This window comes from Periplaneta americana, chromosome 16, assembly GCF_040183065.1.
Source record: "Periplaneta americana isolate PAMFEO1 chromosome 16, P.americana_PAMFEO1_priV1, whole genome shotgun sequence".
NCBI lineage: Eukaryota > Metazoa > Arthropoda > Insecta > Blattodea > Blattidae > Periplaneta > Periplaneta americana.
In genome coordinates, this window is record NC_091132.1 from 163348883 (window position 1) to 163372133 (window position 23251).

General features: G+C 35.2%; 1 protein-coding gene across 6 annotated transcripts in view; it reads right to left on the reverse strand.

Annotated features, from left to right (window-relative positions):
- LOC138691712 (zinc finger protein 665-like) overlaps positions 1–23251 on the reverse strand; it is a 73596-nt gene that overhangs the window by 13615 nt on the left and 36730 nt on the right. For 2 of the 6 annotated variants that reach the window (XM_069813999.1, XM_069814001.1), the window contains 5 exons: positions 21501–21592; positions 19046–19183; positions 17121–17243; positions 7299–7436; positions 2821–2915 (listed from right to left, as the gene is read on the reverse strand). In XM_069813999.1, the coding sequence (XP_069670100.1) occupies positions 2821–2915; positions 7299–7436; positions 17121–17243; positions 19046–19183; positions 21501–21592 (586 nt within the window). Of the gene's footprint in view, positions 1–2820; positions 2929–7298; positions 7437–10304; positions 11041–14845; positions 14984–17120; positions 17244–19044; positions 19184–21500; positions 21593–23251 lie in introns of those variants that run through there. The other 4 variants (XM_069814004.1, XM_069814003.1, XM_069814005.1 and 1 more) reach the window with 4 other exon arrangements.

A 23251-nucleotide genomic window follows, 5' to 3' on the forward strand; every position in this document is an offset into this window, starting at 1 on the left:
ATTTGTTCCGAGGATTCGAACCCGGGACCCCTCGTTTGGTGGCCAGATCTGCTAAATATTACTATACAGCGGAGGACTTCCTTACGCCATCTCCAGTGTCAGTTTTCTCATATTTCTCGTTTTCCGACTTTTACTATCCTTCCGACAGACAAAATTAGACTTCCAATTGGGCATTAAATGTTATTGAGGTATCAAATTGATGCTTAAGCATGTGGCTATGTTGTAAATCATTATTTTCAATCGATTATAATTATTGTATCCCATGATACAAATATATAGATATATACACTTTTTTTCTAAAGTGCTAATATACAATGTGGCATATCATTTGAATGTCTCAAGATAAATAATTTTGGTGTGTAATATTCACCATATGTAGGGGATAATTTTCACGATAGGTTTACTCTGGGACAATTTCTAATGTACATAGGTTCGGCACAAAATTTTATTAAGAAAGGTATTGCGTGGTGAAGTGATGACACGTCTTTTCTTAATGTAGCACTATTTATAGTATTTTTGAAAAGAATGTCTGTACCTGTTTTAATATTTCCCAGCTATATAAAATTCAACTGGTGTGTGTGTACTGCAAAGCATATACATATATATTTTTTACAAAATCGTAACTTCTCTGGCGATATATCTGGATTCAAATTTTAAATGGAACTAATAAACAAGAAACAATTGGAAGTCCAATGACCTTATAAAGACAAGAGAATAATTATTCCGTCATAAGTAATCTACTATCTGACAAATATTTTCTTTACATTGTGCCATACTTTGTGCGAATAAATTTATTCTCACAGGTAATACCGAACACATAAATAGTGAGCTAGAGACAGGGAATAAGTTGCAACTACTTCCATATTGGTGCCATTGTCATTTTGTTAGTTAGCACTTTTTTCAATCAAGTATAAGTTACATGGACTGCAATTTCTTATTGATTAATAACAGATTCTTGTCTGCCAAGCATTTCTGCAGTTTTAATACCCAAAAATCCATGGTATGAAGGGATGTTTTGTAGGGCAACTGATTGATAATGGAGTTAGGTTAGCCAACTTTGCCATATCACAAAAGTTAATTGTCAAAAGTACAACATTCTCCCATAAGGATATACATAAAATATGCATGCACTTCTCCAGATGGATTGGCACACAACCAGATAGATCGTATCTTGATACATAAACGTAGACATTCGAACATTCAGGCGAACAGACTGTAATTCTGACCATTATTTGGTAATTGGAGAACTAAGAGAAAGACTATCAGTAGCCAAGCGAGTAGAGCAACAAGTGAATATTAGACGATTCACTACAGTATTTCGAAATTGGAGAACGTGGGTCGAATTTTCAAATATGTTTGCTGCTTTAGCAAGTTCCGACAAATTTGAGGAAGAGTTAGGTGTTAATGGTGTGAGAAAATATCCGAGATAATATCAAAATTGCAACTGAGCAGCGTTTAGGTTATTATGTAACTAAGACAAAGAAACCGTGGTGTGAGGAAGATTATTGTATGGTAGTAGAAAGAAGGAGACATACAAATCTGAAATTCTTACAGGATCCAGTTGAGGCAAATAGAGGTACCTGTTTCATTGAAAGACGGGAAGCAAGTCATATGCTTAGGAATAAAAACAGAGATTACTTGAAAGAAAAACTCAATGAGGTAGAAGCAAATGTAAAAATAAAAACATTATTTAGAAATTTCTATGAGGACATAAAGGAATTTAAGAACAGATATTAGGCAAGGGTAAACATGATGAAGGATGACTTACTTGATGACGCTCGTTCAATCCTGAACAGATGGAAAAAATATTTTGGGCAACTACTAATGTACATAGGCCAAATAGAAATGATGGGGACGAAATTCAAATACAAACTGGTGAGCCATTTATACCCGAACCCACACTTTTTGAAGTCGAAATTGCGATAGAAAATCTGAAAAAAGTACAGATCTCCAGGTATCGATCAAATTGCAGCAGAAATAATACAAGAGGGTGGAAGCGCATTATCTAGCGAAATTTATAAGCTTGTACTTGCTACTTGGGAAAAGGAAATTGAACCAGAATAAGGAAGGAATCCATAATTGTACCCATCATTAAGAAGGGGGACAACACTAACTGTAGTAACTTTCGAGGAAGAAATTTGTTGAGCACGTTAAAAGTAACAAGAAACAATATTTTTCTATTGCTAATGTAACAGACAGTGACACTGATAGAATAATTTCGTTAAGAGAGTGTTTAACTGATAGAAGTGATACATCAGATCACTTGTAAATCAGTAGCCCTAATGGATCAGGTTAATGGAGGGAAACTCTGACTCTGCCTCCAGCACAGCGGTAAGGTTTGGTAAGCACCCATAACGGAATTTCCCAGTGGTTAACCTATAGTACGAGGTATGAATGTAAATTGTAAGAGCGTCTACAAAAAAAAAAAAAGCTATAAGTTGTCTGTAATGAATGTTTTAGGCGCACCAGATACAAAATTGTGAGCTTCACTTTACATGGATGTAATGGATGACATGCAATAATATATCATATTGAGATGGATGGATGTGTGTACAATATTTATGGATGGATAGGGACAAGGACGGATACATAGAAAATCACACAAATATAAACACAGGAATATACGGACAGACAGAAAAAGAGACAGACATAGAGATACAGAGTCAGACCGATTACAGGTGGTCTCGGCAATTCAGAATATTGAGTCCTTCATTTGAACAATCATGTTGAAAGTAATTACTAATTTCTATTCTTCGTCATTATTACTTAAATACGGCAGTGAAATCAACAACGAAGTACAGGCGCACACACTTCACTCACCCTTCGGTAAATACTTCATTCTCTTCTGCTGTTACTTGCAGCTTGACCTCCGGTTCCACTTTATTTAACTCACATGCCTCGTCCTGCAAAAGAGTCTGCCAAGAAAAGCTACAGAAAAATTATAGTTGAAGGCTCAATGGATGGTAGCTTAAATGCAACAGACTAGAATTTAAATCATACTTAATCCAGTAAACAATTCAAGCATTGTTGTTGTAAAATAGAGATAAATTTAAGACATACAAAAACAAAATATTATGGCATTTTGTAAGAAACGTTCCATTTAAAGTAACAATTACATAAACCATAAATCAATTGGAAGAGTAAATACGAATGACATTTGAATGATATTACAAGATGGTCGTATATGAGTAGGATCCAGGAAGATCTAGTTCAGAAGTGATCAAATTGTTACAGTAAAATTGGTGATGGAAATTTTTGGTGATGTAGTTTGGAACTTTTTCAGATATATCTGGATTTATGACAACTACTAGTGGCTTGTGCAGGAAATGCTGCAAACTAAATTCATTAGACGATCAAATAAAATTTTTTCAGGTTTATTTTCAATGAAAAATACCAGACATTTTGAAAGTTATTTACTTCCATAATAATGAAACATACTAACTCTGAATGTTTTTATGCCAAATACTTTTTCTTGAACCGATGTATCCTATGTATCTTGCGTTTCAACGCGAAAACGCAAGTAACAATGTCAGAGCAACCAGTGGGTTTTTCATGTGAGAGTAAAGAAATAGCTATTACAGGTCACTGTGGATTGTAAAAGTCAGGTTTGCTATGCTTTCGAAGAATAGACGTAGCATTTTGGTATAGCTGCTGCGTGTAGAGCTTGAAATTTAGAGGGTAAAATCATTTTATCCTGCTAAGAGATCTTGCTGAAATGATCGAGAGTCTACAAAATTTTGTAGGCCTCGTATTTTATCAGTAAATAATACCGTCTTTCTCAGGAACTGTAATTTTTGCGCTCTCTCGATCCAATACCGAAGAGGATGACGCATATAAGTATCTACACCACGCCGGCATTAAGTATATGAAAAAGACCCAACCCCACTTCATTAATAACTATAAAAGAATTTGATTTTTAATAACAATATTATTATCTTACGTAAGTTTTGTAGTTTTATATATATAATAGCTGCCTCTCAGTAAATTATAGAAATGAAAATCTAATTTAACACATTCTCTTATATAACCCCAAAACGTTTCATTTTCATATCATCAGTATAGCATTAATATGTATAATTAATGAAAAATAGTCACATCATGGCATTAACTGTAATGAAATTCCACTTCTACTCTATTTCCAACTAAAGATTGAAGTAGACGTAAACAAAACCGAAATGTATTACTCCGCAATCGCAAGCTAGCTACCAAAGCAGCCACCCAGGGCGCATTATTTTCAGCAAGTGAGCACGCAGGGCAGCCACCGTCTGATATATTGCAGACATTTCAATACATTCATTGAACTAACCCGTAAAATGCTCACAGACGGTTAATATTTATTATTTATCTACTGGGAATAGTGGATTTTCATTTTCTGTAGATTCGTGATTAAATGTTATTCTTTGAAGAGTGGAGAATTTCTTTAATTCTACAGAAATTTATTTGAGGTTGGCAACACGAATCTCGCACTGTGTTATACCAGCTGTGCTGATGTGCTCTGTGAAGCTGCAAGTCACCTTGGGAAGGATTTAATGCCTATTACACATGCGCGTTGCCATAATACACGTTACAATGATTTAACACGGAATGTCTGAACCTACTAATATAAACATGTATTCTCGTATTCACTCATATTCCATGTATATTATAAAATTTATTATTTTAGAAGGAACTATTTTAATATGAGGAAGAAGATGACAAGCATGAGCTTGGAGGTGTTGTGCATCCAATAGCCAATGAGGAACCATTATGGCACGTGTATTTATTTACATTTACTTCAATCTTTAGCTGGAAAGAGAGTAGTGATAATAATGTCAACAAACCATATATCAAGTTTTGTAGATTTCAATATTCAATTCACAGCTATACTCAGAAAATTACACACCGCAGAATCAGACCTGTAAATTATTTTCAGCAAGTCTTCAAGATTTTAATAACCAATGGAATTTTAACTCTAAATATGTCAGAAATCCTACAGGTCATGGCCTTCGTGTAATAGCTATTGTTTATTGTAGCGTGTATTTTGTTTTATTCTGAAATCACAGCCGTGCTGAAATGCAATTAGTTCTCAAAACTGAAGGAAGATGGATTTTGGAAAATAGGAAAAAATAATGTAGGAAAATTGATATTTCACTGAAAACTACTATTTTTCTGAAAAACTTTGGTTTCCAAGCTTCATTTCTTAAAATTCATTCAGCCCTTTTCCCCTAATTTCCATTACCAGTTCAAATTATATATATAGATACGACTAACCTAAATGAACGAAGGTTAGTAAAAGTCCAAAACGATTTGAAAATGGAGGAAAAGTAATTTGCACAGTGTAAACAACAATGGAAGACATTACCTCAATTGTGAATATTCAGGAGGACTTGTCCTCCTATTCAGTTACTCACTTACGGCCTTAATTATTCTATTTTTCAGAGTCCAGTTGCATGTTATTATTCCCAATTCTGTCTGTTGGTTTACTCTGAGAGTTTGAACTCGATGTAATGATTAAATTATCTTCCCCATGTAACAGTGTGAAGTTGTTACTGCAGATAGGATAAGAATGGCATTGGAATTCTGAAGGAGATGTGGGGCTTGGTATTACATCTGCGAACTGTAGAAGCGCCGAAAAAATCGCTGTAATAAATAATTGTGATTTTGTCACAGTGAGAATTTAGTCTTCAGATGATTCTTGGCGATTGTAGGGAGGAAAGAGATATTTCCTATCTGTAGATTCTCAAGTCCTCTAGAACTCAATATCACTGTATTCAACATATCTGTGAACAAACCACGATGAATACCCATCTTTGTCATGAGCAGAAAGATGTTTATGTTTATCACTCTTCTCCAAATTGAATTGATATGCCAGTGCCTTGCTTTATCTGAACAATAGTGATTAGCGTGGAGTGCAAACTGAAGAAAAAAACACGCTCTGAACTATGATCACCATATGTGGGCATATATATTCGTTCAGGAATATTTGCGAATGATTAAGAGATTCATTCATGGAAGAATATAGCGGCAACATAGCTTCACTAACAAGGAAATACTGACATCAACCTTGTGAGATGCACCTATATTAATTAGATCTCAGTATTGTTGACTTGCAACATAAACTTGCAACTGTCTGGACTCTGAAGCTGTCAAATATACATAGAACAGTCACCACCACTGAGAGTCTCTTATCGGGCAGAGATGGCGGTATCTCGGAGGTTTGATTCTGCAACTGTATTCGCAGTTGGATCCAGTGACAAACCACTGACACAGAGAAATTCACAAGACTTCAAAGCACAACCCATCAATACTATGAAATAGTCATCGTGAAATATGACGTTAATGCACATCTGCCAACTACTGACGTCCCAAGAAATAGGCGTCAATGATGTGGATTTCAACTATCAAAAGAATTTAAAAAGGAAAATTAGGGAAATCTAAATAACTGTATTGCCTACACCAGACACAAAACACAAGTTTACACACCGACTACCGAGTAACTCTATACTTGGCTGGTAATTAAATTAGAAGTAGATATTGTAAGAATTATCAATAGTGATTAAAACTCAAAACTGACATGATTTAGTAAACATTCAGCATCAGTCTGTAGGAGAAAAACTGAATTGAATAAATTTACGAAGGACTACAGGAAAAAGAATTGGACAGCATGAGAGATAAAATTCTTTCCCTGGTGACGTGAATCTAGAATCAGTATCAGCCAGTACATAACAGATAGAGAAACTATAGATCTAGATTCATATTCCGGGCTGAGAGGCCGTGGTCTGTTTGGTTTTCTACCAGACGGTTTCTCTGCAACTGCGGCAGACATCTTCAGTGGAGTGGTATCCGAGGTCGCAAAACTCTTCTCGGCGTACCTGAGGCAATTGATCCTGTGGCTGGTTGTGCGGGCATATTTATAGTGCAACTAGCGGGCCAAGGCCTGTTGTCGCTGTGGTCTGTGCCACTTTGTTCGCTGCTCCTGTTCTGGGTTCCGCCCTTCTGTTGTAGTGGTGACCAGGTACCAACACTTGTTTAGCTTTACGCCTTCTTCCTTGCGATTAAAGTTGTTGTCATGTTCATAGATTTCAATCGCTTCTCTATGTAGACGGGGCAAGAAGTGTGTCGTCATGCTCAAGATGTGAGTGTCCTTAAATCGTATGTTGTGATCACCCTCTTGATAGGCATGTGCTGCCGATTTGTCGATCTGTCCTAGGCGGCTTCTCAGCCCGGAAAATGAATCTAGATCTATAGACAATGGCTGTGAAAGCTTAGACTACAAGATAGAGAAACATCGACCAACACGCTTCATAAATTTCACTCACCTCTGCCTCACTTTTCATGATGGGAAAGTCAATTGGCACAGGAGATGCCTCAAATGTCATCTCTGACTTCAGATCATAGCTGTGATCCACATATTCCGTCCTTATATCGGTCATGTCCAGATCTAATACATTTCCTTCCTGCAAAAATATACAACATAATAATAATGTCATATAACATAAGTCTCTCAAAAAAAAAACCACTGACTGTTTTCAAAGTGTATTCAATCTATTAATAATCCTGATGTAAAGGAGTTCACGAGTACTCACTCCAATATCAGTAGTGAAATCATTTGTATCGAAAGTCGGAAGCATCCAATGAAGAGTCGCTGTTGTGTAATCAATAAGTTGGATGACGTAGGAGGGTTATATGACGTCACGAATATCCTCACGTTACTTTGCAAGTAGAAAAAACTGTTTTTATAAAATTTTGGTAATTTAACTTACCGAAAATTTGTTGTTCCGTGTTGATGTAAATTCTGGGTGTTAGTGGTATACAGCAGAGCCTCTATTATCCGTGGTAATGAAGGGGGTGGACTGAACGGTTAATCGAAAAAGTCGGATAATCGATACCATAAAATATTTTCGTGAATTAAGTGGATAATAATTGCACTTTTTCAATTTCCTCCATGGTCTTGTGTTCAACATACTAGGTATTTCTCTCATTTAAGTGTGGTTGTCAACGACAAGTTTTTAAGGGGCAAGGAAATTCCTTGTAATGACTGTCAGCGGAAAGATAGGAATAGTACAGGTCTCGTGTTGTAGACTTACGTACTTTGTACACTTTATTGTTGATTTGTATTAATTCTGGCACAATTGTAACATCAATCTCGTATTCTGATGCGAGATCAGCCACAGTTTCTCTTTCCCAAAACCACTCAATTGTTTGCACATTTTTCCGATACTTAGCACAACACGTTTTGTTTGAAAATACTTTATAGACAGTAGAAGTGATACAGTACGGTGACTCGAACAGTAGGCCATACTGTGTAAGTGTCAAGGCTTGTAATAACACTAGCTAGAAAAAGAAAACGTACTGGTACTAATAAAATGTGCAGTAGTACGTACTTCATATGTTTCTGTAGAAAAAAAAAAAAAAAAAGAAGGAGGAAGGGAGAGAAAGGCAGTTGGATATTCCGACAATCGGTTAATAGGGTGATGGATAATCGGGGTTTTACTGTATGTCCATAGCACAGGTATGCTTTTTTAATGGTGTTTATAAAGTCGAAAAACATCTGGTGAGCTTGTGTTCTTCCATTTGCACTCTCAAAATGGCGCTATGACAACTCGAATACACAGTATGTAGATCCTCACTTTTTACTGTTTTATCTGGTAAACTAATAATTCTTGTTCGATGCATCCATTTACAGTACTTTCGTTGTCTGTGTCGATGGGTTTACATAATTCACGGAAGTTAAAGTTCTTTCGTGATGCACTAGCCATCGTAAGATTACTAGATTACTAAATCCTTCAGTCTAAAGGAAGTAGTATAGTGAATCGATTCAATACACGTAAACATGACAATTGATAGCAGATAAGCGGAGTAGCGCAATCTTTTGGCTATATATCGAATTATATTTTTTGGCTTGAATAATACAAGTTAACTAATTGATAATTTATTTGTGAGGTTAATTGTGTTTAGGTTAATAGCAAACTAATGAATTCAGTTGTGTTATATAATAATAATCTTAGATATTTAATGGCTTAGGGATTAATTGACATTAACTGTGTCTAAGTATAATTGAGTAAACAATGTGAGGTTGCTACTGCAGAGTGGAGGAGAATGACCCAAAGGAGCGATTTTGCGATTTTGTCAGACTGTCATTTTGTCTTCAGATGATGCTTGGCGATTGTAGGGAGAAAACGTAAGTCTAGAACCAGTTAAGTTTCCTATCTGTAGATTTCCAAGTCGTCTAGGACTCAATATCACTGTAATCAACGTATCTCTGAAGAAACCACGAGGAATACCTATGATTGTCATGAGCAGAAAGATGTTTACATTTATCACTCTTCTGCAAGTTGATTTGATATGCCAGTGCCATGATTTATATGAAAAATAGTGATTAGTACGGCATGCAAACTGAAGGAAAAACATGATCAGAATTGTCATCGCCATTAGTGGAAATGTATATTCGTTCAAGAGTATTTTCGAATGATTAAGAGAATCATTCATGGAAGAATATAGCGACTGCATAACTTCACTAACAAAGGATTACCGACGTTAACCTTTTGAGTTGCAACAATATTAATTAGATCTCAGTTATGTTGACCTGCAACATAACCATATGACTTGCAATTGTCTGGACTCTGACGATGTCAAATATACGTACAACATTCGACACCACTGAGAGTCTTATGTCAGGCAGAAATGGCGATATCTCGGAGCTATGACCTTGAAACTGTAGTCACAGTTGGATCCAGTGACAAACCTATCACACAGACAAATTTACAAGACTTTAAAGCACACCCCACCAATACTCTGAATTAGTCACCATGAATTGTGATGTTCATACAGATCTGCCAACTACTGGCGTCCCAAGAAATACGCGGCTATGATGTGGACTTCAACTATCAAAAGAATTTAAAAAGGAAAATTACAAGTTACCTAAATAAAAGCATTCCATACACCAGCCGGAAAGCACAAGTTTACTCATCAACCACCAAGTAACTCTATACTGGACTGTCAATTAAATTAGATGTAGATATTGTAAGATTTATCAATTCCAATAGCCTTTAAAAAATTCAAAACTGATATGATTTAGTAAACTTTCAATATCAGTGTGTAGGAGAAAACTAGAGTGGAAAAAATTCACGAAGGACTACAGGACAAAGAATTGGACAGCATGAGACTTAAAATCGTTCCCCTGGTCACGTGAATGTAGCAGCCACATCTGCGTTAAAATAAGAACCGACAACCTTCATAAATTGCACTCACCTCCACCTCCCTTTTTTTTTTTTTGTATGTATGTATGTATTTATTTACACTGCAAGTGGGCAAGCACCCGGTGGCAGTGGTATATACAATATTAACAATACACAGTTAAAATGATAAGCAATACACAATAAAATTTACAATACATAATAAAATTTACAACACATATACAATTTTATACACAATACAATAAGAATACACAATACAATTTAACACAATAATAATAAAACATAAAATAAAACACCTAATTTTACAACACAACCTACATGATTATGTATAGGTCCTACATAATTTTCAATAGTCTTTCACTTTACTCTCATCTCATTCCCTGTAGTGGCACTATGACGCATTTCACTGACACTCTGTAACACATTTCGCTGACACTATAGAACACATTTCATTGACGCTATAAATTATCACTGATCGGAACTGTTCACTGCACTGTAAAACCATAACTTCACTGACTCACCTCGCTTCACTGATACAACAGTTCAAATAAGTCAAATAATTGCATTCTTATGCATACTGTACTTATAAACAGAACTACATTTAAACTAAACATTTCTAGTCTAAGGCCCTCTTACACGCTATTTTTAAATAATTTACAATTCAAACCAAGGAAGTAAACTCGTCAGGCTAGATAAATACATGCCACCTTAAAAAATTAAATGTTGAATGTACCTTAATTTTCATGATGGGAAAGTCAATTGGCACAGGAGATTTATCATGTGATATCTCTGATTTCAGACCATAGCTGTGATCCATACATTCCGTCTTTATTTCAGTCAAGTGCTGATCTAATACATTTTCTTCCTGCAAAATATACAGTATAATAATTACGTCATATAACATAAGTCTATCGCGAAAAACCACTGACTGTTTAGAAAGTGTGTTCAATCTAATATTCATCATGATGTTAAAGATTTCATGTGTAACCACTCCAGTGTCAGTAGTGAAATAATTTATATGAAAAGTCGGAGGAATCCAATAAAGTCCGTGTTACCCGATCAATAAATTGGGGACGTAAGAAGCTTATATGATGTCACGTATGTCTACACATTATTTTCAAAGTACGAAAAATTGTTTATATAATATTTTGGTAATTTAACTTACCTCAAAGTGTTCGTGCAGATTCTGAGTGTAATTGTGTATGTCTGTAATCCAGGTATGCTTTTTTAATGTTGTTTATAAAATCGATAACATTTGATGAACTCGTGTTCTTCCGTTTGCACTTTCGGAATAGCAATACAGGAACACAAATGTACAAAATACAGAGCGTAGGTTTTTGGTGTTTTATCTGTAACCTAATAATTCTTGATCGATGCATCCATTTACAGTACTACATGAATGGAATACATCAAATTTGATGACCTCAATTTAAGCAAAAGTAACTACAAAATATTTTCACTTGTTAAAAAAGAAAGAGAATTCAATATCCAATACAATGGCCAACCCCTTCCTAGGACTTATGAATCCAAATATCTTGGAGTTATTTTCGATAGTAAGTTAACATGGAGCAACCATTTGAAATACATTTCTGAAAAAGCTCGTAAAAGATTCTCCCTTCTAAAAAGACTAGCAGGAAAGAAATGGGGATGCTCTAGGAATACTTTGAACACTACATACAAAATGTTTATACAGCCAGTGCTGACATACTGTGGAGAAACTTTAATTACTTCACCTTTCATAAACGAAATAGAATATGTTCAAAGCAAGCTCTCAGACTCATTACTGGTGGAATCAAAAGAACTCCAATAGATTCTATGAGATTCCTCACTACTATTAACAGCATCAAAATGACAATAGAAGAAAAAGCACTGATTAAATATAAAAACTTATCAGATTACCAGGAAACAATTGGCATTCATACAGTCCTCTCTGTAGATTGAAAATTCAAAAAAGTTTTATATCCATTCTTCAAGAATTAGAACAGAAAATCAATATCCCGAATTTAAAAGAAAACTTACAAATTACACCAAACCCTTTAATTCTATTACATATAGAATATAATCTAAATTTAACACAAGAAACACTGAAATCAGAAGTAAACACTGAAAAACTGAAACAATTGTCTTTAGGGACAATTAATATTAGGTACCCTCCACAAAACTGGCTTCATTTATACACCGACGGATCCTTGATCTCCAGAGAACAAGGTGCCGGTGCAGGTGTTATGTGCTGTCTCTTCTCACTTTATAGATGTCTTGGATATGGAACAACAAGTTTTGATGGTGAAATCATTGCAATAAGTGAAAGTCTCAGGAATCTTCTATGCCACATCATTAAATTTAGGAATGCAGTTATATTGTCAGACTTCAAAGCAGCTATCCTATCAATTGTCTCTAAACACACACCTTCATCTCAAACAGCAGAAATAACTAAAATGCCCTCTCAATTAATATCACTCAATAAAAGAATTGTATTCCAATGGATACCATCCCATTGTGGAATCCTGGGAAACGAGAATGCGGATGCTTTAGCAAAGAAGGGCAACACTGCTACTTACAGACCTGTTACTAAATCTACGTATTACTCTGTGAAAAGATTTATTAAATCTACATACTTAGACTTTAACAAACAAAATTTGATAACACAATCACAAGGGAAAAAATGGAACTCTCTGCATCAAAATCCACATTTAATTCCCGATTTACCACGAAAATCGTCTGTAGCTGCATTTAGATTGGCAACAGGCCATGATTGTTTGGCCAAACACCTGCATAGAATTGGAATATATCAGTCCCCTAACTGCCCATTGTGCAACTCAAACCAAGAAATGGATTCGGAACACCTCAAAATCTGTGCTTCAGTGGCTGGCCATGATAATTTCTTTGAAAAATATTGGAGTGCAAGAGGTCAAATGACTTTATTGTCAAACGCCTGGGATTAGAAAACAACAACACAGTACTTTCTTTATGTGGTTTGCTGATTTTACATAGTCCGTGGAAATTAAAGTTCTTTCTTGATGCACCAGCCATCGTTAGATTACTAGAATACTAAAGCCTTTAGCCTAAATTCAGTAATGTAGTAAATCGATTTAATATACGTAAATAAGACAACTGACAGAAGATAAGTGGAGTAACAGTATCTCTTGGATATGTATCATATTACTGTACTGGCTAGTATAATACAAGTTAATTAATCTGTAATTAATTTGGGAGGTTAAATGGAATTACGTGTATAGCAAACTAATGAATTCAATTATGTTATACAATAATGAACTTCTATATTCAATGCGTTTGGAAGTATTTCACGTTAATTGTGTCTAAGTTTATTTCTTAAGTGTTCGCGTAGGCTTCCGCGGCTGGTGTGTATGTAGAGTGGATAAACTTTGGGGCTTATACCGCGTTGCCTTGGTGTTTGTGGATGACGTTTCGACCACTGTGTTGTGGTCATCCTCAGAGCAATACTTCCTTATCCAACTGCCCCGACGTTTATCCAACCATAATTATTAAGTTTTTGTTCTTCAACGAATTTGTAACATAAAGGCTATGATAACGGTTCACTGAACAAAAGGTCATAGGATCGAATCCCAGAGTATACAAAAGTAAGCCACGTATTCCAATTTAAGATGAACTAGTTTATAGAATAAAGTAGGTACAGGGCTAAATACAGAAAAATATGTGAGATAGAGTGGATAGTGAAATGGTGCAGGGAGGAAAAAAGATAAAGAGTGTGTAGTGGTAGTTTCGGGGGCCTGAGTCCTCGATATCATTCATATTTTCAAGTATTATCATTGTGTGACGTCATATATTGCATGGTCGATCTCCAATTCGTCTGCAAGAACAGCGACTGAAACTTGGATCTTACCGAAAAACCACGTCTACAATGATTTCAGTGTGCACAAATCTCTCCGTTGGTTTATATAATGGTTGCGTGTGAAGACACGATTAATTCTTCCTCCCATGTAAGTCAGTGTGACGAAGCTATGTACTGCAGAATGGAGGAGGATGGAGAAAGGAACTCTAAAGTAGTCTTTGTGTTATGTCTTTATTGCGTAATTACAAACAAATACCACCAAGAAATAGGCATCAAATAAGTTTGGTTAAAAAGTAATTTAAAAAGAAGGATTAGAAAGAAAAACAAAATTAAGATTATTTCCTAAATCAGGTGTGAAGCACAACTTTAGTCAGCTACTACGGGATCAACTGAAAGTGGTATGCATTCCATACTGGCCTGTCAAGTAATCACTGTGAATTGTAATCTTCATGCGTATGTGCCAACTACTGACGTCACAAGAAATAGGCGTCTATGATGTGGATTTCAACCATCAAAAGAATATGAAAAGAAAAATTACAAGAAACATAATTAACTGTACTCCCTACAGCAGCTACAAAACATAAGTTTACTCACCAACCACCGAGTATAACTGGGTTTTCAATTAGAAGTATATATTGTATGAATTATCAACAGTGATTAAAAAATTAAACATTGATATGATTTAGTGAATGTTCAGCATCACTTTATTGAATAAAAATTGAGTGGAATAAATTCACCAATGACTAAATGACGAAATATTGGGCAGATGTGAGCTAAAATCGTTTCACTGGTGATGTGAAGCTAGCGGTAACATCAGCCAGTATGTAACAGAGAGAGAAATACCGACTAACACACTTACCTCTGCCTCGCTTTTAATGATGGGAAAATGAATTGGCACAGGAGATTCCTCACATATCATCTCTGATTTCCGATCATAGCTGTGATCCATACATTCCGTCTTTATGTCAGTCATGTGCAGATCTAATACATTTTCTATCTGCGAATTATACAACATAATAATATGTCATATAACATAAGTCTCTCACGAAAAACCACTGACTGTCTTCAAAGTTTCTTCACTCTATTATTAATCCTCATGTCAAGGATTTCACGTGTACCAACTCCAGTGTCAGTAGTGAAATATTTTGTGTGAAAAGCAGGAAGGATCCAATGCAGAGTCACTGTTGTCTGACCAATACGTTGGATGACGTAAGAGGCTTATATGACGTCACGTATTTCTACACATTACACTGCAAGTGGGAAAAATTGTTTTCATAAAATGTTGGTAATTTAACTTAACGAAAATTTGTTGTCCCGTGTTGATGTAAGCTCTGGATGTTAATGGTGTATGTCCATAGCCCAGGCATGCATAGTTAATGTTGTTTATAAAGTCGATAAACATATGATAAGCTTGTGTTTTTCCGTTTGCACTCTAAGAATGGCGTTACGACAACTCCAATATACAGCATGTAGATCCTCAGTTCTTAGTGTTTTATCTGCAATCTAATTATCCTTGTCCGATGCATCAATTTACACTACTTTCGTTGTCTGTGTCGATGGTTTACATAATTCACGGGAGTTAAAGGTCTTTCGTGATGCACTAGCCGTCGTAAGATTACTAGATTATTATATCCTTTAGTCTAACGGAACTAGTATAGAGAATCGATTCAATATATACGTAAATGTGACAATTGATAGTAGCTAAGCGGATTAGCGCCATCTTATGGATATTTATCATAATATACTATTGGCTTGTATTATACAAATTAACTAATTTATAATTTATTTGTGGGGTTAATTGTGATTAGCATACTAGCAAACTAATGAATTCAATTGTGTTATATAATAATGAACTTATATACTTAATGCCTTAGGGATTATTTGACGTTAATGGTGTCTAAGTATAATTAAGTAAACAGTGTGATGTGGCTACTGCAGAGAGGAGGAGAATGGTAGAGGACCTTTTGAGCAGATGTGGGGTTTTGCTATTACATGTCCGAAGTGTGTAAGTCCGGAAGAATTGCTGAGATAGATAATTGCGATTTTGTGAGACTGTGATTTTGTCTTCAGATGATGCTTGGCGATTGTAGGGAGAAAACGTAAGTTTCCTATCTGTAGATTTCCAAGTCGTCTAGAACTCAATATTACTGTAATCAACGTTTCTCTGAAGATACCACGAGGAATACCCATGATTGTCATGAGCAGATGGATGTTTACATTTATCACTCTTCTGCAAGTTGAATTGATATGCCAGTCCCATGTTTTATATGAACAACAGTCATTACCACGGCATGCAAACTGAAGAAAAAACACGATCAGAATTGTCATCGCGATTAGTGGGAATGTATATTCGTTCCAGAATATTTTCGAATGATTGAGAGAATCATTCATGGAAGAATATAGCAATTGCATAGCTTCACTAACAAAGAGTTACCGACGTTAACCTTTTGAGTTGCACCAATATTAATTAGATCTCGTTATGTTGACCTGTAACATAACCATCTGACTTTCAACTGTCAAATATACGTACAACATTCGACACCACTGAGTCTTATATCAGGCATAGATGGCGATATCTCAGAGGTGTGATTGTGGAACTGTAATCACAATTGGATCCAGTGACAAACCTATCACACAGACAAATTCACAATACTTCAAAGTACACCCCACCAATACTCTGAATTAGTCACCATGAATTGTGATTTTCATACAGATCTGCCAACTACTGGCGTCCCAAGAAATACGCGGCTATGATGTGGACTTCAACTATCAAAAGAATTTAAAAAGAAAAATTACAAGTTACCTAAATAAAAGTATTCCATACACCAGCCGGAAAGCACAAGTTTACTCATCAACCACCAAGTAACTCTATACTGAACTGTGAATTAAATTAGATGTAGATATTGTAAGAATTATCAATTATCAATAGTGATTAAAAAATTCAAAACTCATATGATTTAGTAAACTTTCAGCATCAGTCTGTAGGAGAAAAATTGAGTGGAAAAAATTCACGAAGGACTACAGGACAAAGAATTGGACAGCATGAGACCTAAAATCGTTCCCCTGGTCACGTGAGTCTAGCAGCCACATCTATGTTAAAATAAGAACCGACAACCTTCATAAATTGCACTCACCTCCACCTCCCTTTTCATGATGGGAAAGTCAATTGGCACAGGAGAGTCATCATGTGATATCTCTGATTTCAGACCACAGCTGTGATCCATACTTTCCGTCTTTATTTCAGCCTCATTTTCTTCCTGCAAAATATACAACATAATAATTACGTCATATAACATAAGTCTATCACGAAAAACCACTGACTGTTTACAAAGTGGGTTTAATCTACTATTCATCATGATGTCAAAGATTTCATGTCCAGTGACAGTAGTGAAATAATTTGTATGAAAAGCCGAAAGAATCCAATAGAGTCCCTGTCGTCAGATCAATAAATTGGGGACATAAGAGGCTTATATGAAATCACGTATATCTACACATTATTTTCCAAGTACTAAAAATAGTTTATATATAATTTTGGTAATTTAACTTTAATTGTGTATGTTCATAGCCCAGGTATGCATTTTTAATGTTGTTTATAAAGTCGATAAACATTTGATGAACTTGTGTTCTTCTGTTTGCCCTATCGGAATGGTGGTATATGAACTCAAATATAGAGATATACATGGTCGCTTTTCGTGTTTTATCTGCTAACTTAATAATCCTTGTTTAATGCATCAATTTACAATACTTTCGTTCGTTGTGTCCTTTACGTAATTCGTGGAAGTTAAAATTCTTTTGTGATGCACTAGCCATCGTAAGATTACTAAAATATTAAAGTCTTTTGTCTAAATGCAGTAGTGTAGTGAATCGATATCATATACGTAAACAAGACAATTGATAGTAGGTAAGAGAGTAACGCCATTTTTTGCATATTTATCTTATTAATCTTGCAGGCCTGTATAATACAAGTAAATTAATTTGTAATGTATTTGAGAGATTAATTTTGATTAGATTAATTACAAACTAATGAATTCAATAGTGTTACATAATGATGAAGTGATACATTTAATGCCTCTGGAAGTATTTCACATTAATTGTGATTATGTATAATTTTTAAGGGTTTGTTATTCAACTAATTCATAGCATAATGTCTATGATGGTGGTTTACTCAACGAAAGATTCTAGGATCGAATTCCGGGGTTTCAAAGATAAGTGATGTATTGCAATTTGAGAAGAAGCAATTTTTTAGAATAAAGTAGGTAGAGGCTGGAATAAAGAAAAATATGTGAGGAAGAGCAGATAGTCAAATGGTGTGCGGTGGAAGAAAATCATATTTTCAATTATTAACATCGTGTGTGACGTTACATATAGCATCATCGATCTCCAATTCGTCTGGAAGAATAGCAACTAAGTCCTGGATATTACTGAAAAGCCTCGTCTAGAATGATTTCAGTGTTCACAATCTCTCCATTCATTTATTCAAGGGTTGGACGTGAAGACATGATTAATTCTTCCTCCTCATATAAGTCAGTGTGAGGAAGCTACATATTGCAGAATGGAGGAGGATGGAGAAAGGAACTCTAAAGTAGCCTTTGTGTTATGACTTTATTGGGTAATTATAAACAAATGATACCAAGATATGGGCATCAAATACGAGAAGTTTGGCTAATAAACAATTTAAAAAAGAAGAATTTAAAAGAAAAAGGAACAACACAATTAGGATTATTTCCTAAAGCAGGTACAAAGTACAACATAATTCTTCTACTATGGGATTAACTGGGATTGGCCCGCATTCCATACTGGACTATCAAATTAAAGGACGCATGGTACAAATAATCAGTGGGGATGAAATCATCAACATGTATATCATTTTGTATACGTTAAGCATTGCAGTTCCTATGATAAAACTTGGGTCGAAAAGAATTACAAAAAATGTAGGACAAAGAAATGGACCGCATGAAAGCATCAATCGTATCTCCAGCTCACCCGAAAGTAGCAGCCACATCAGCCAGTGAAGAACAGAGACAACTAGCGACCATCACACTTCATTAACTGCACTCACCTCGACTTCACTTTTGACGAAGGAAATGTCAATTGGCATATAAGTTTTATCAAATGTCATCTCAGACTTTACATCAGTGCTATGGTCCATACATCCTGTCTTTATTCCAGTCACTTGCAGATCTAATATTTTTCCTTCCTGTAACACACAAACAAAATAATTATGAAATGTACCATATGTAGTTATTCACGATAAACCAGTGATCATATTTAATTGCCCTCCACTGTATTATTAAATCCTGATGTCAACGAAAGCACGGGTAGATACATCAGAGTCAGATGTGATATAATTTGTACAGGAAGCACGGTAACACAGCGTATGAAAGAATAGCTGTATATTACTAGATTGTTTTGTTAAAGTGGATTATTACTCCATTTTACATTTGCACATACAAACACATTTCACTTCAGAAGTATTTAATTTATTTATAAAATGTATGGTGGGAAATTCGAAACATGATTTAAAAGATTTATTGCATTAGATATTTCTTCTGAGAGTAATCGATGGCAGAAAATAGTAGAGTTTTTCTCTTAAATGTTAATTCGAGGAGCAATTATATGTGAACACTGACGTCTCTCATAATATTACTACAGTGAGACAAGTTAGAATGCGGGCTATATAATCTGTGCCTCAAAGCTAAGACGATAGCACAGTCTACTATATACAGTCGTGAAGCTCAATATGTAGTAAAAATGCAAACATACGTAGTTGCCCACCACTAGGATCGCTACTATCGCCTCATCATCGCACATCTCTCACCTAGCAGACGACAAAATATGTTACACTTTCGTTGTCGTGTTCTTTTGGAAAAATTAACACCTTTCTTCCATTATTGAAATATTAAATGCAGTAAGTTAATTTATTATTTTAATGAAGTATATTAAATTCCACCATAAACTCGAAGATACCTGCAAGAAATAAGTTAATATAATTTTTGTTTGTGCAAAACGAACTGAAATTTACTATAATAGCTTCACTCATTCAAGATTATAGCGATAATTAACTGTGAATTGAAACCAATAAATATTAATTTGCATTTCTCTTTACAACAATAATAATGGAAATATGAATTAATGTAGTAACTTACGTGTACTTGTACTTGTAGTACAGGCTTACGTAGTTAACAAAATGGGATGAGGTTAAGCAATAATAATCACACCAGAATTGGAAATAAAACGTGATCAATACATTTTATTGTAACAGACTTTTTCTACGTCTCTAGTTAAAGCAACAAATAAAAATAACAACAAAATTAACAGCTATAATTAAAAACATATCCTTTGAAGAAAAAAGTAGGCCTAAGCAATAATAATCCCACCAGAACTGAAAATAAAACGTGATCAATAGATTTCATTAAAACAAATTTAATTTTTCTACGTCTTTAGTAAAATAACACATAAAAATAATAACAAAATTAATAGCTACAATTAAAAATATATCCTCTGAAAAAAAAAGTAGACCTAACCTTTATTTCTCTGGAAGTTTAGCAGCCTAAGTGACAGAACTTTAACCGGTATCTAATGACCTTTCGGTTAGACTAAAACATTTCATTGTGAAATTTAAGGATATAATGTATTCTAACAGTCACAAAGAACTTCAAAATTAAGAGTTTTGTTTCTGCACAGCATTCTTGTGGAAACCCAGGAACCTTTCTGAATCTTTCGGAAATAGGAAAAAGGATAACTCTGGCCTCTTTCTCTTACTGTTGCTACAATTTATAGCACTACAAACGTCTCCTCCTTGTCCCATATTATTATTCCAATTATTATGTTTTAGCCATTAACATGTTCATTATAACCAATAACGAACATTTCACAAGCATCAATGTGAAATACGCAACGAGCTAGCACTCGATAGAAATACGACACAGTCCAAAGTCGACCATGGACAGTCTATTGTTTCTAGTTGCCAACTGCTTGGAGCGCTTTATCATGAGATTTGCAAAAAAACACCTCAAGCTTCGCGACTGTATATAGTAGACTGTGACGATAGTAAGAAGTGAAAGCCAAGTTTAAAGCAGTGACATCTCCTTCCCGATGAAACCAGTAGCAAGGCATCACTAATAAACTATTCTTCCAGCTTAAGAACAAAATCTGTCTGGCGCATTAGCTAATGCGTCTTCTCTAGGTAGAAAATTTGTCATATCACATTTTGAATCTTTCTAATGAGTCTGAGAAATTACAACAAGTGGCGAAGTCTGTTCCGAGGACCAGTTAAAGTGGCAGGGAAGAACATCACGATAGCCATAAGATACCCCTGCACTGGTCAGACCATAGTGCACCATCGATAATGTATGAGGACACCTGATCAGCCTCGTCCCTGTGTGATCTCTCGCGTCCAGTCATTGTATCATTGTAGGATGTTTTTTTCCACACACGCGATAAGCTATATTGTTATAACCGACTTATTAAAAAATAAATAGCAAGTAGTAGTCAATCTCATATGTAATAGGTACCTCAAGTTTCTCCTCTTCTATATCTGTGTTATTACTTCCTTCTAATGCTAGAGTGTCGATCTCACGTCCCATCTTGATTGCGTCCATCATGGCTGAAAAAGAAGAAAAAAAAAATGAAACAAATTGACAAGGAATATGTCACCCATTTGGATATACTTCTAGTAGCTGGAATAATAATTCCACATATTCCTAGCAGACACAAACAAACGTACATGTTAATTCTAGGACTGTTAAAGTGAATCTACAGGGTACGCATGTAATCTGTGGGAAAAATTGCAAGAATAAAGGTGAAAACGCAGGTGCAATTGAGATGGATGTATAGTTTGTGTCTAAATGGTGGACTGTATTGAACATCATCTTCACTACGTGTTTACCATTAAGGTACAACCCAAGGAAGAGTCGCTGTTTTCCCAAGCAATAAGATGGATGACGTAATAGGCCTATATGACGTCACATATCTCAGCACATTACATTGCAAGTTCGAAGAAATATCTTAATAAAAATGTAACAATAAAACATAGCTAAATAAGATTAATTGAATACTAAATGAAGTAGAGTACTGATTCGATTTGATATAGCTACGCATAGTAATACAATTGATAGTGGGTAAGTGTAGCAACGCAGTCATATCATATGAGTTCCCAGTACATAATAAAGTTAATTGATTCGTGACCTATTTGCCATATTAACTGTAATAAGTTAATTGGTAAACTAATGAATTCAGTTCTATTACATAATAATACAGTCACGTGTTTAATAATTTTGGAAGTATCTGATGTTAATTGTTCATAAGTATGCTATAATTCGTAAGGGTTTGTTCATCAACGAATTCGTAGCTTAATGGCTATGAAAGTGATTAACTAAATGAAAGGTCCTATGATTGAATCCCGGCGTATTTATAGGTAATTAGGAATTCCAAATTAATCAGGAAAATTTGTGAAGGAGGGAGAGCAGTGAAATGGTGTAAGATAAGAGAAAGAAATGTGAATCTGTGGGGGTGTTGGGGACGGCAGCCCCCGACTAAATTCATGTTTTCAAGTATTGCCATGACACATGATGACATATATCGCGTCATCTATCTTCTATTGGTCTGGAAAAACAGTAAATTAATCTTGGATTTTATCAATATTCAATATCAATCCAATACTTAGGCCTACTTGATTCTCAAATTTGTCACTGGACACTTCATACATACTCGTATTTGCGATAATCTTCAATAAAGCTAATCGCACTTGCAGCCATTTTCAGCGTTAAAGGTCCAACGTCACCAAAGAAAACAACTTTCAGTTTATCCTCGGCCATCTGAAACAATCAGCTGCTCGCTACAAGCTACTATTGAACGAAATACGTACATGATACCCACAGGCGTGTGTAGATTTGAATTCCCGCATGCGTTGTCATTTTTATTCGGAAATGGGATGAATCCTTCTTATGTCCCAGCCACTAACAAATAATCAAAAAACATTTTGATAATGCCTTGGATTTGAAGTATTAAGTACTGGGAAGGCTGTAAGCCCAACCGACCCGCCCTAAATACGTACCTTACTTAAATACAAAAATCGCCGTGCGTGAACGAAGAATACCGCCATATTTCTTTAATGTGACAGTGGGTTTCAGTGTTGCCAGGATAGCAATAACATGCACACCTAATCTAACCTAACTTAACTTTTCTCATAATACTACATACCTAATCAAACGTGTCACATAATACACACCTAATCAAACCTAATGTAACCTGTCACATCATACAA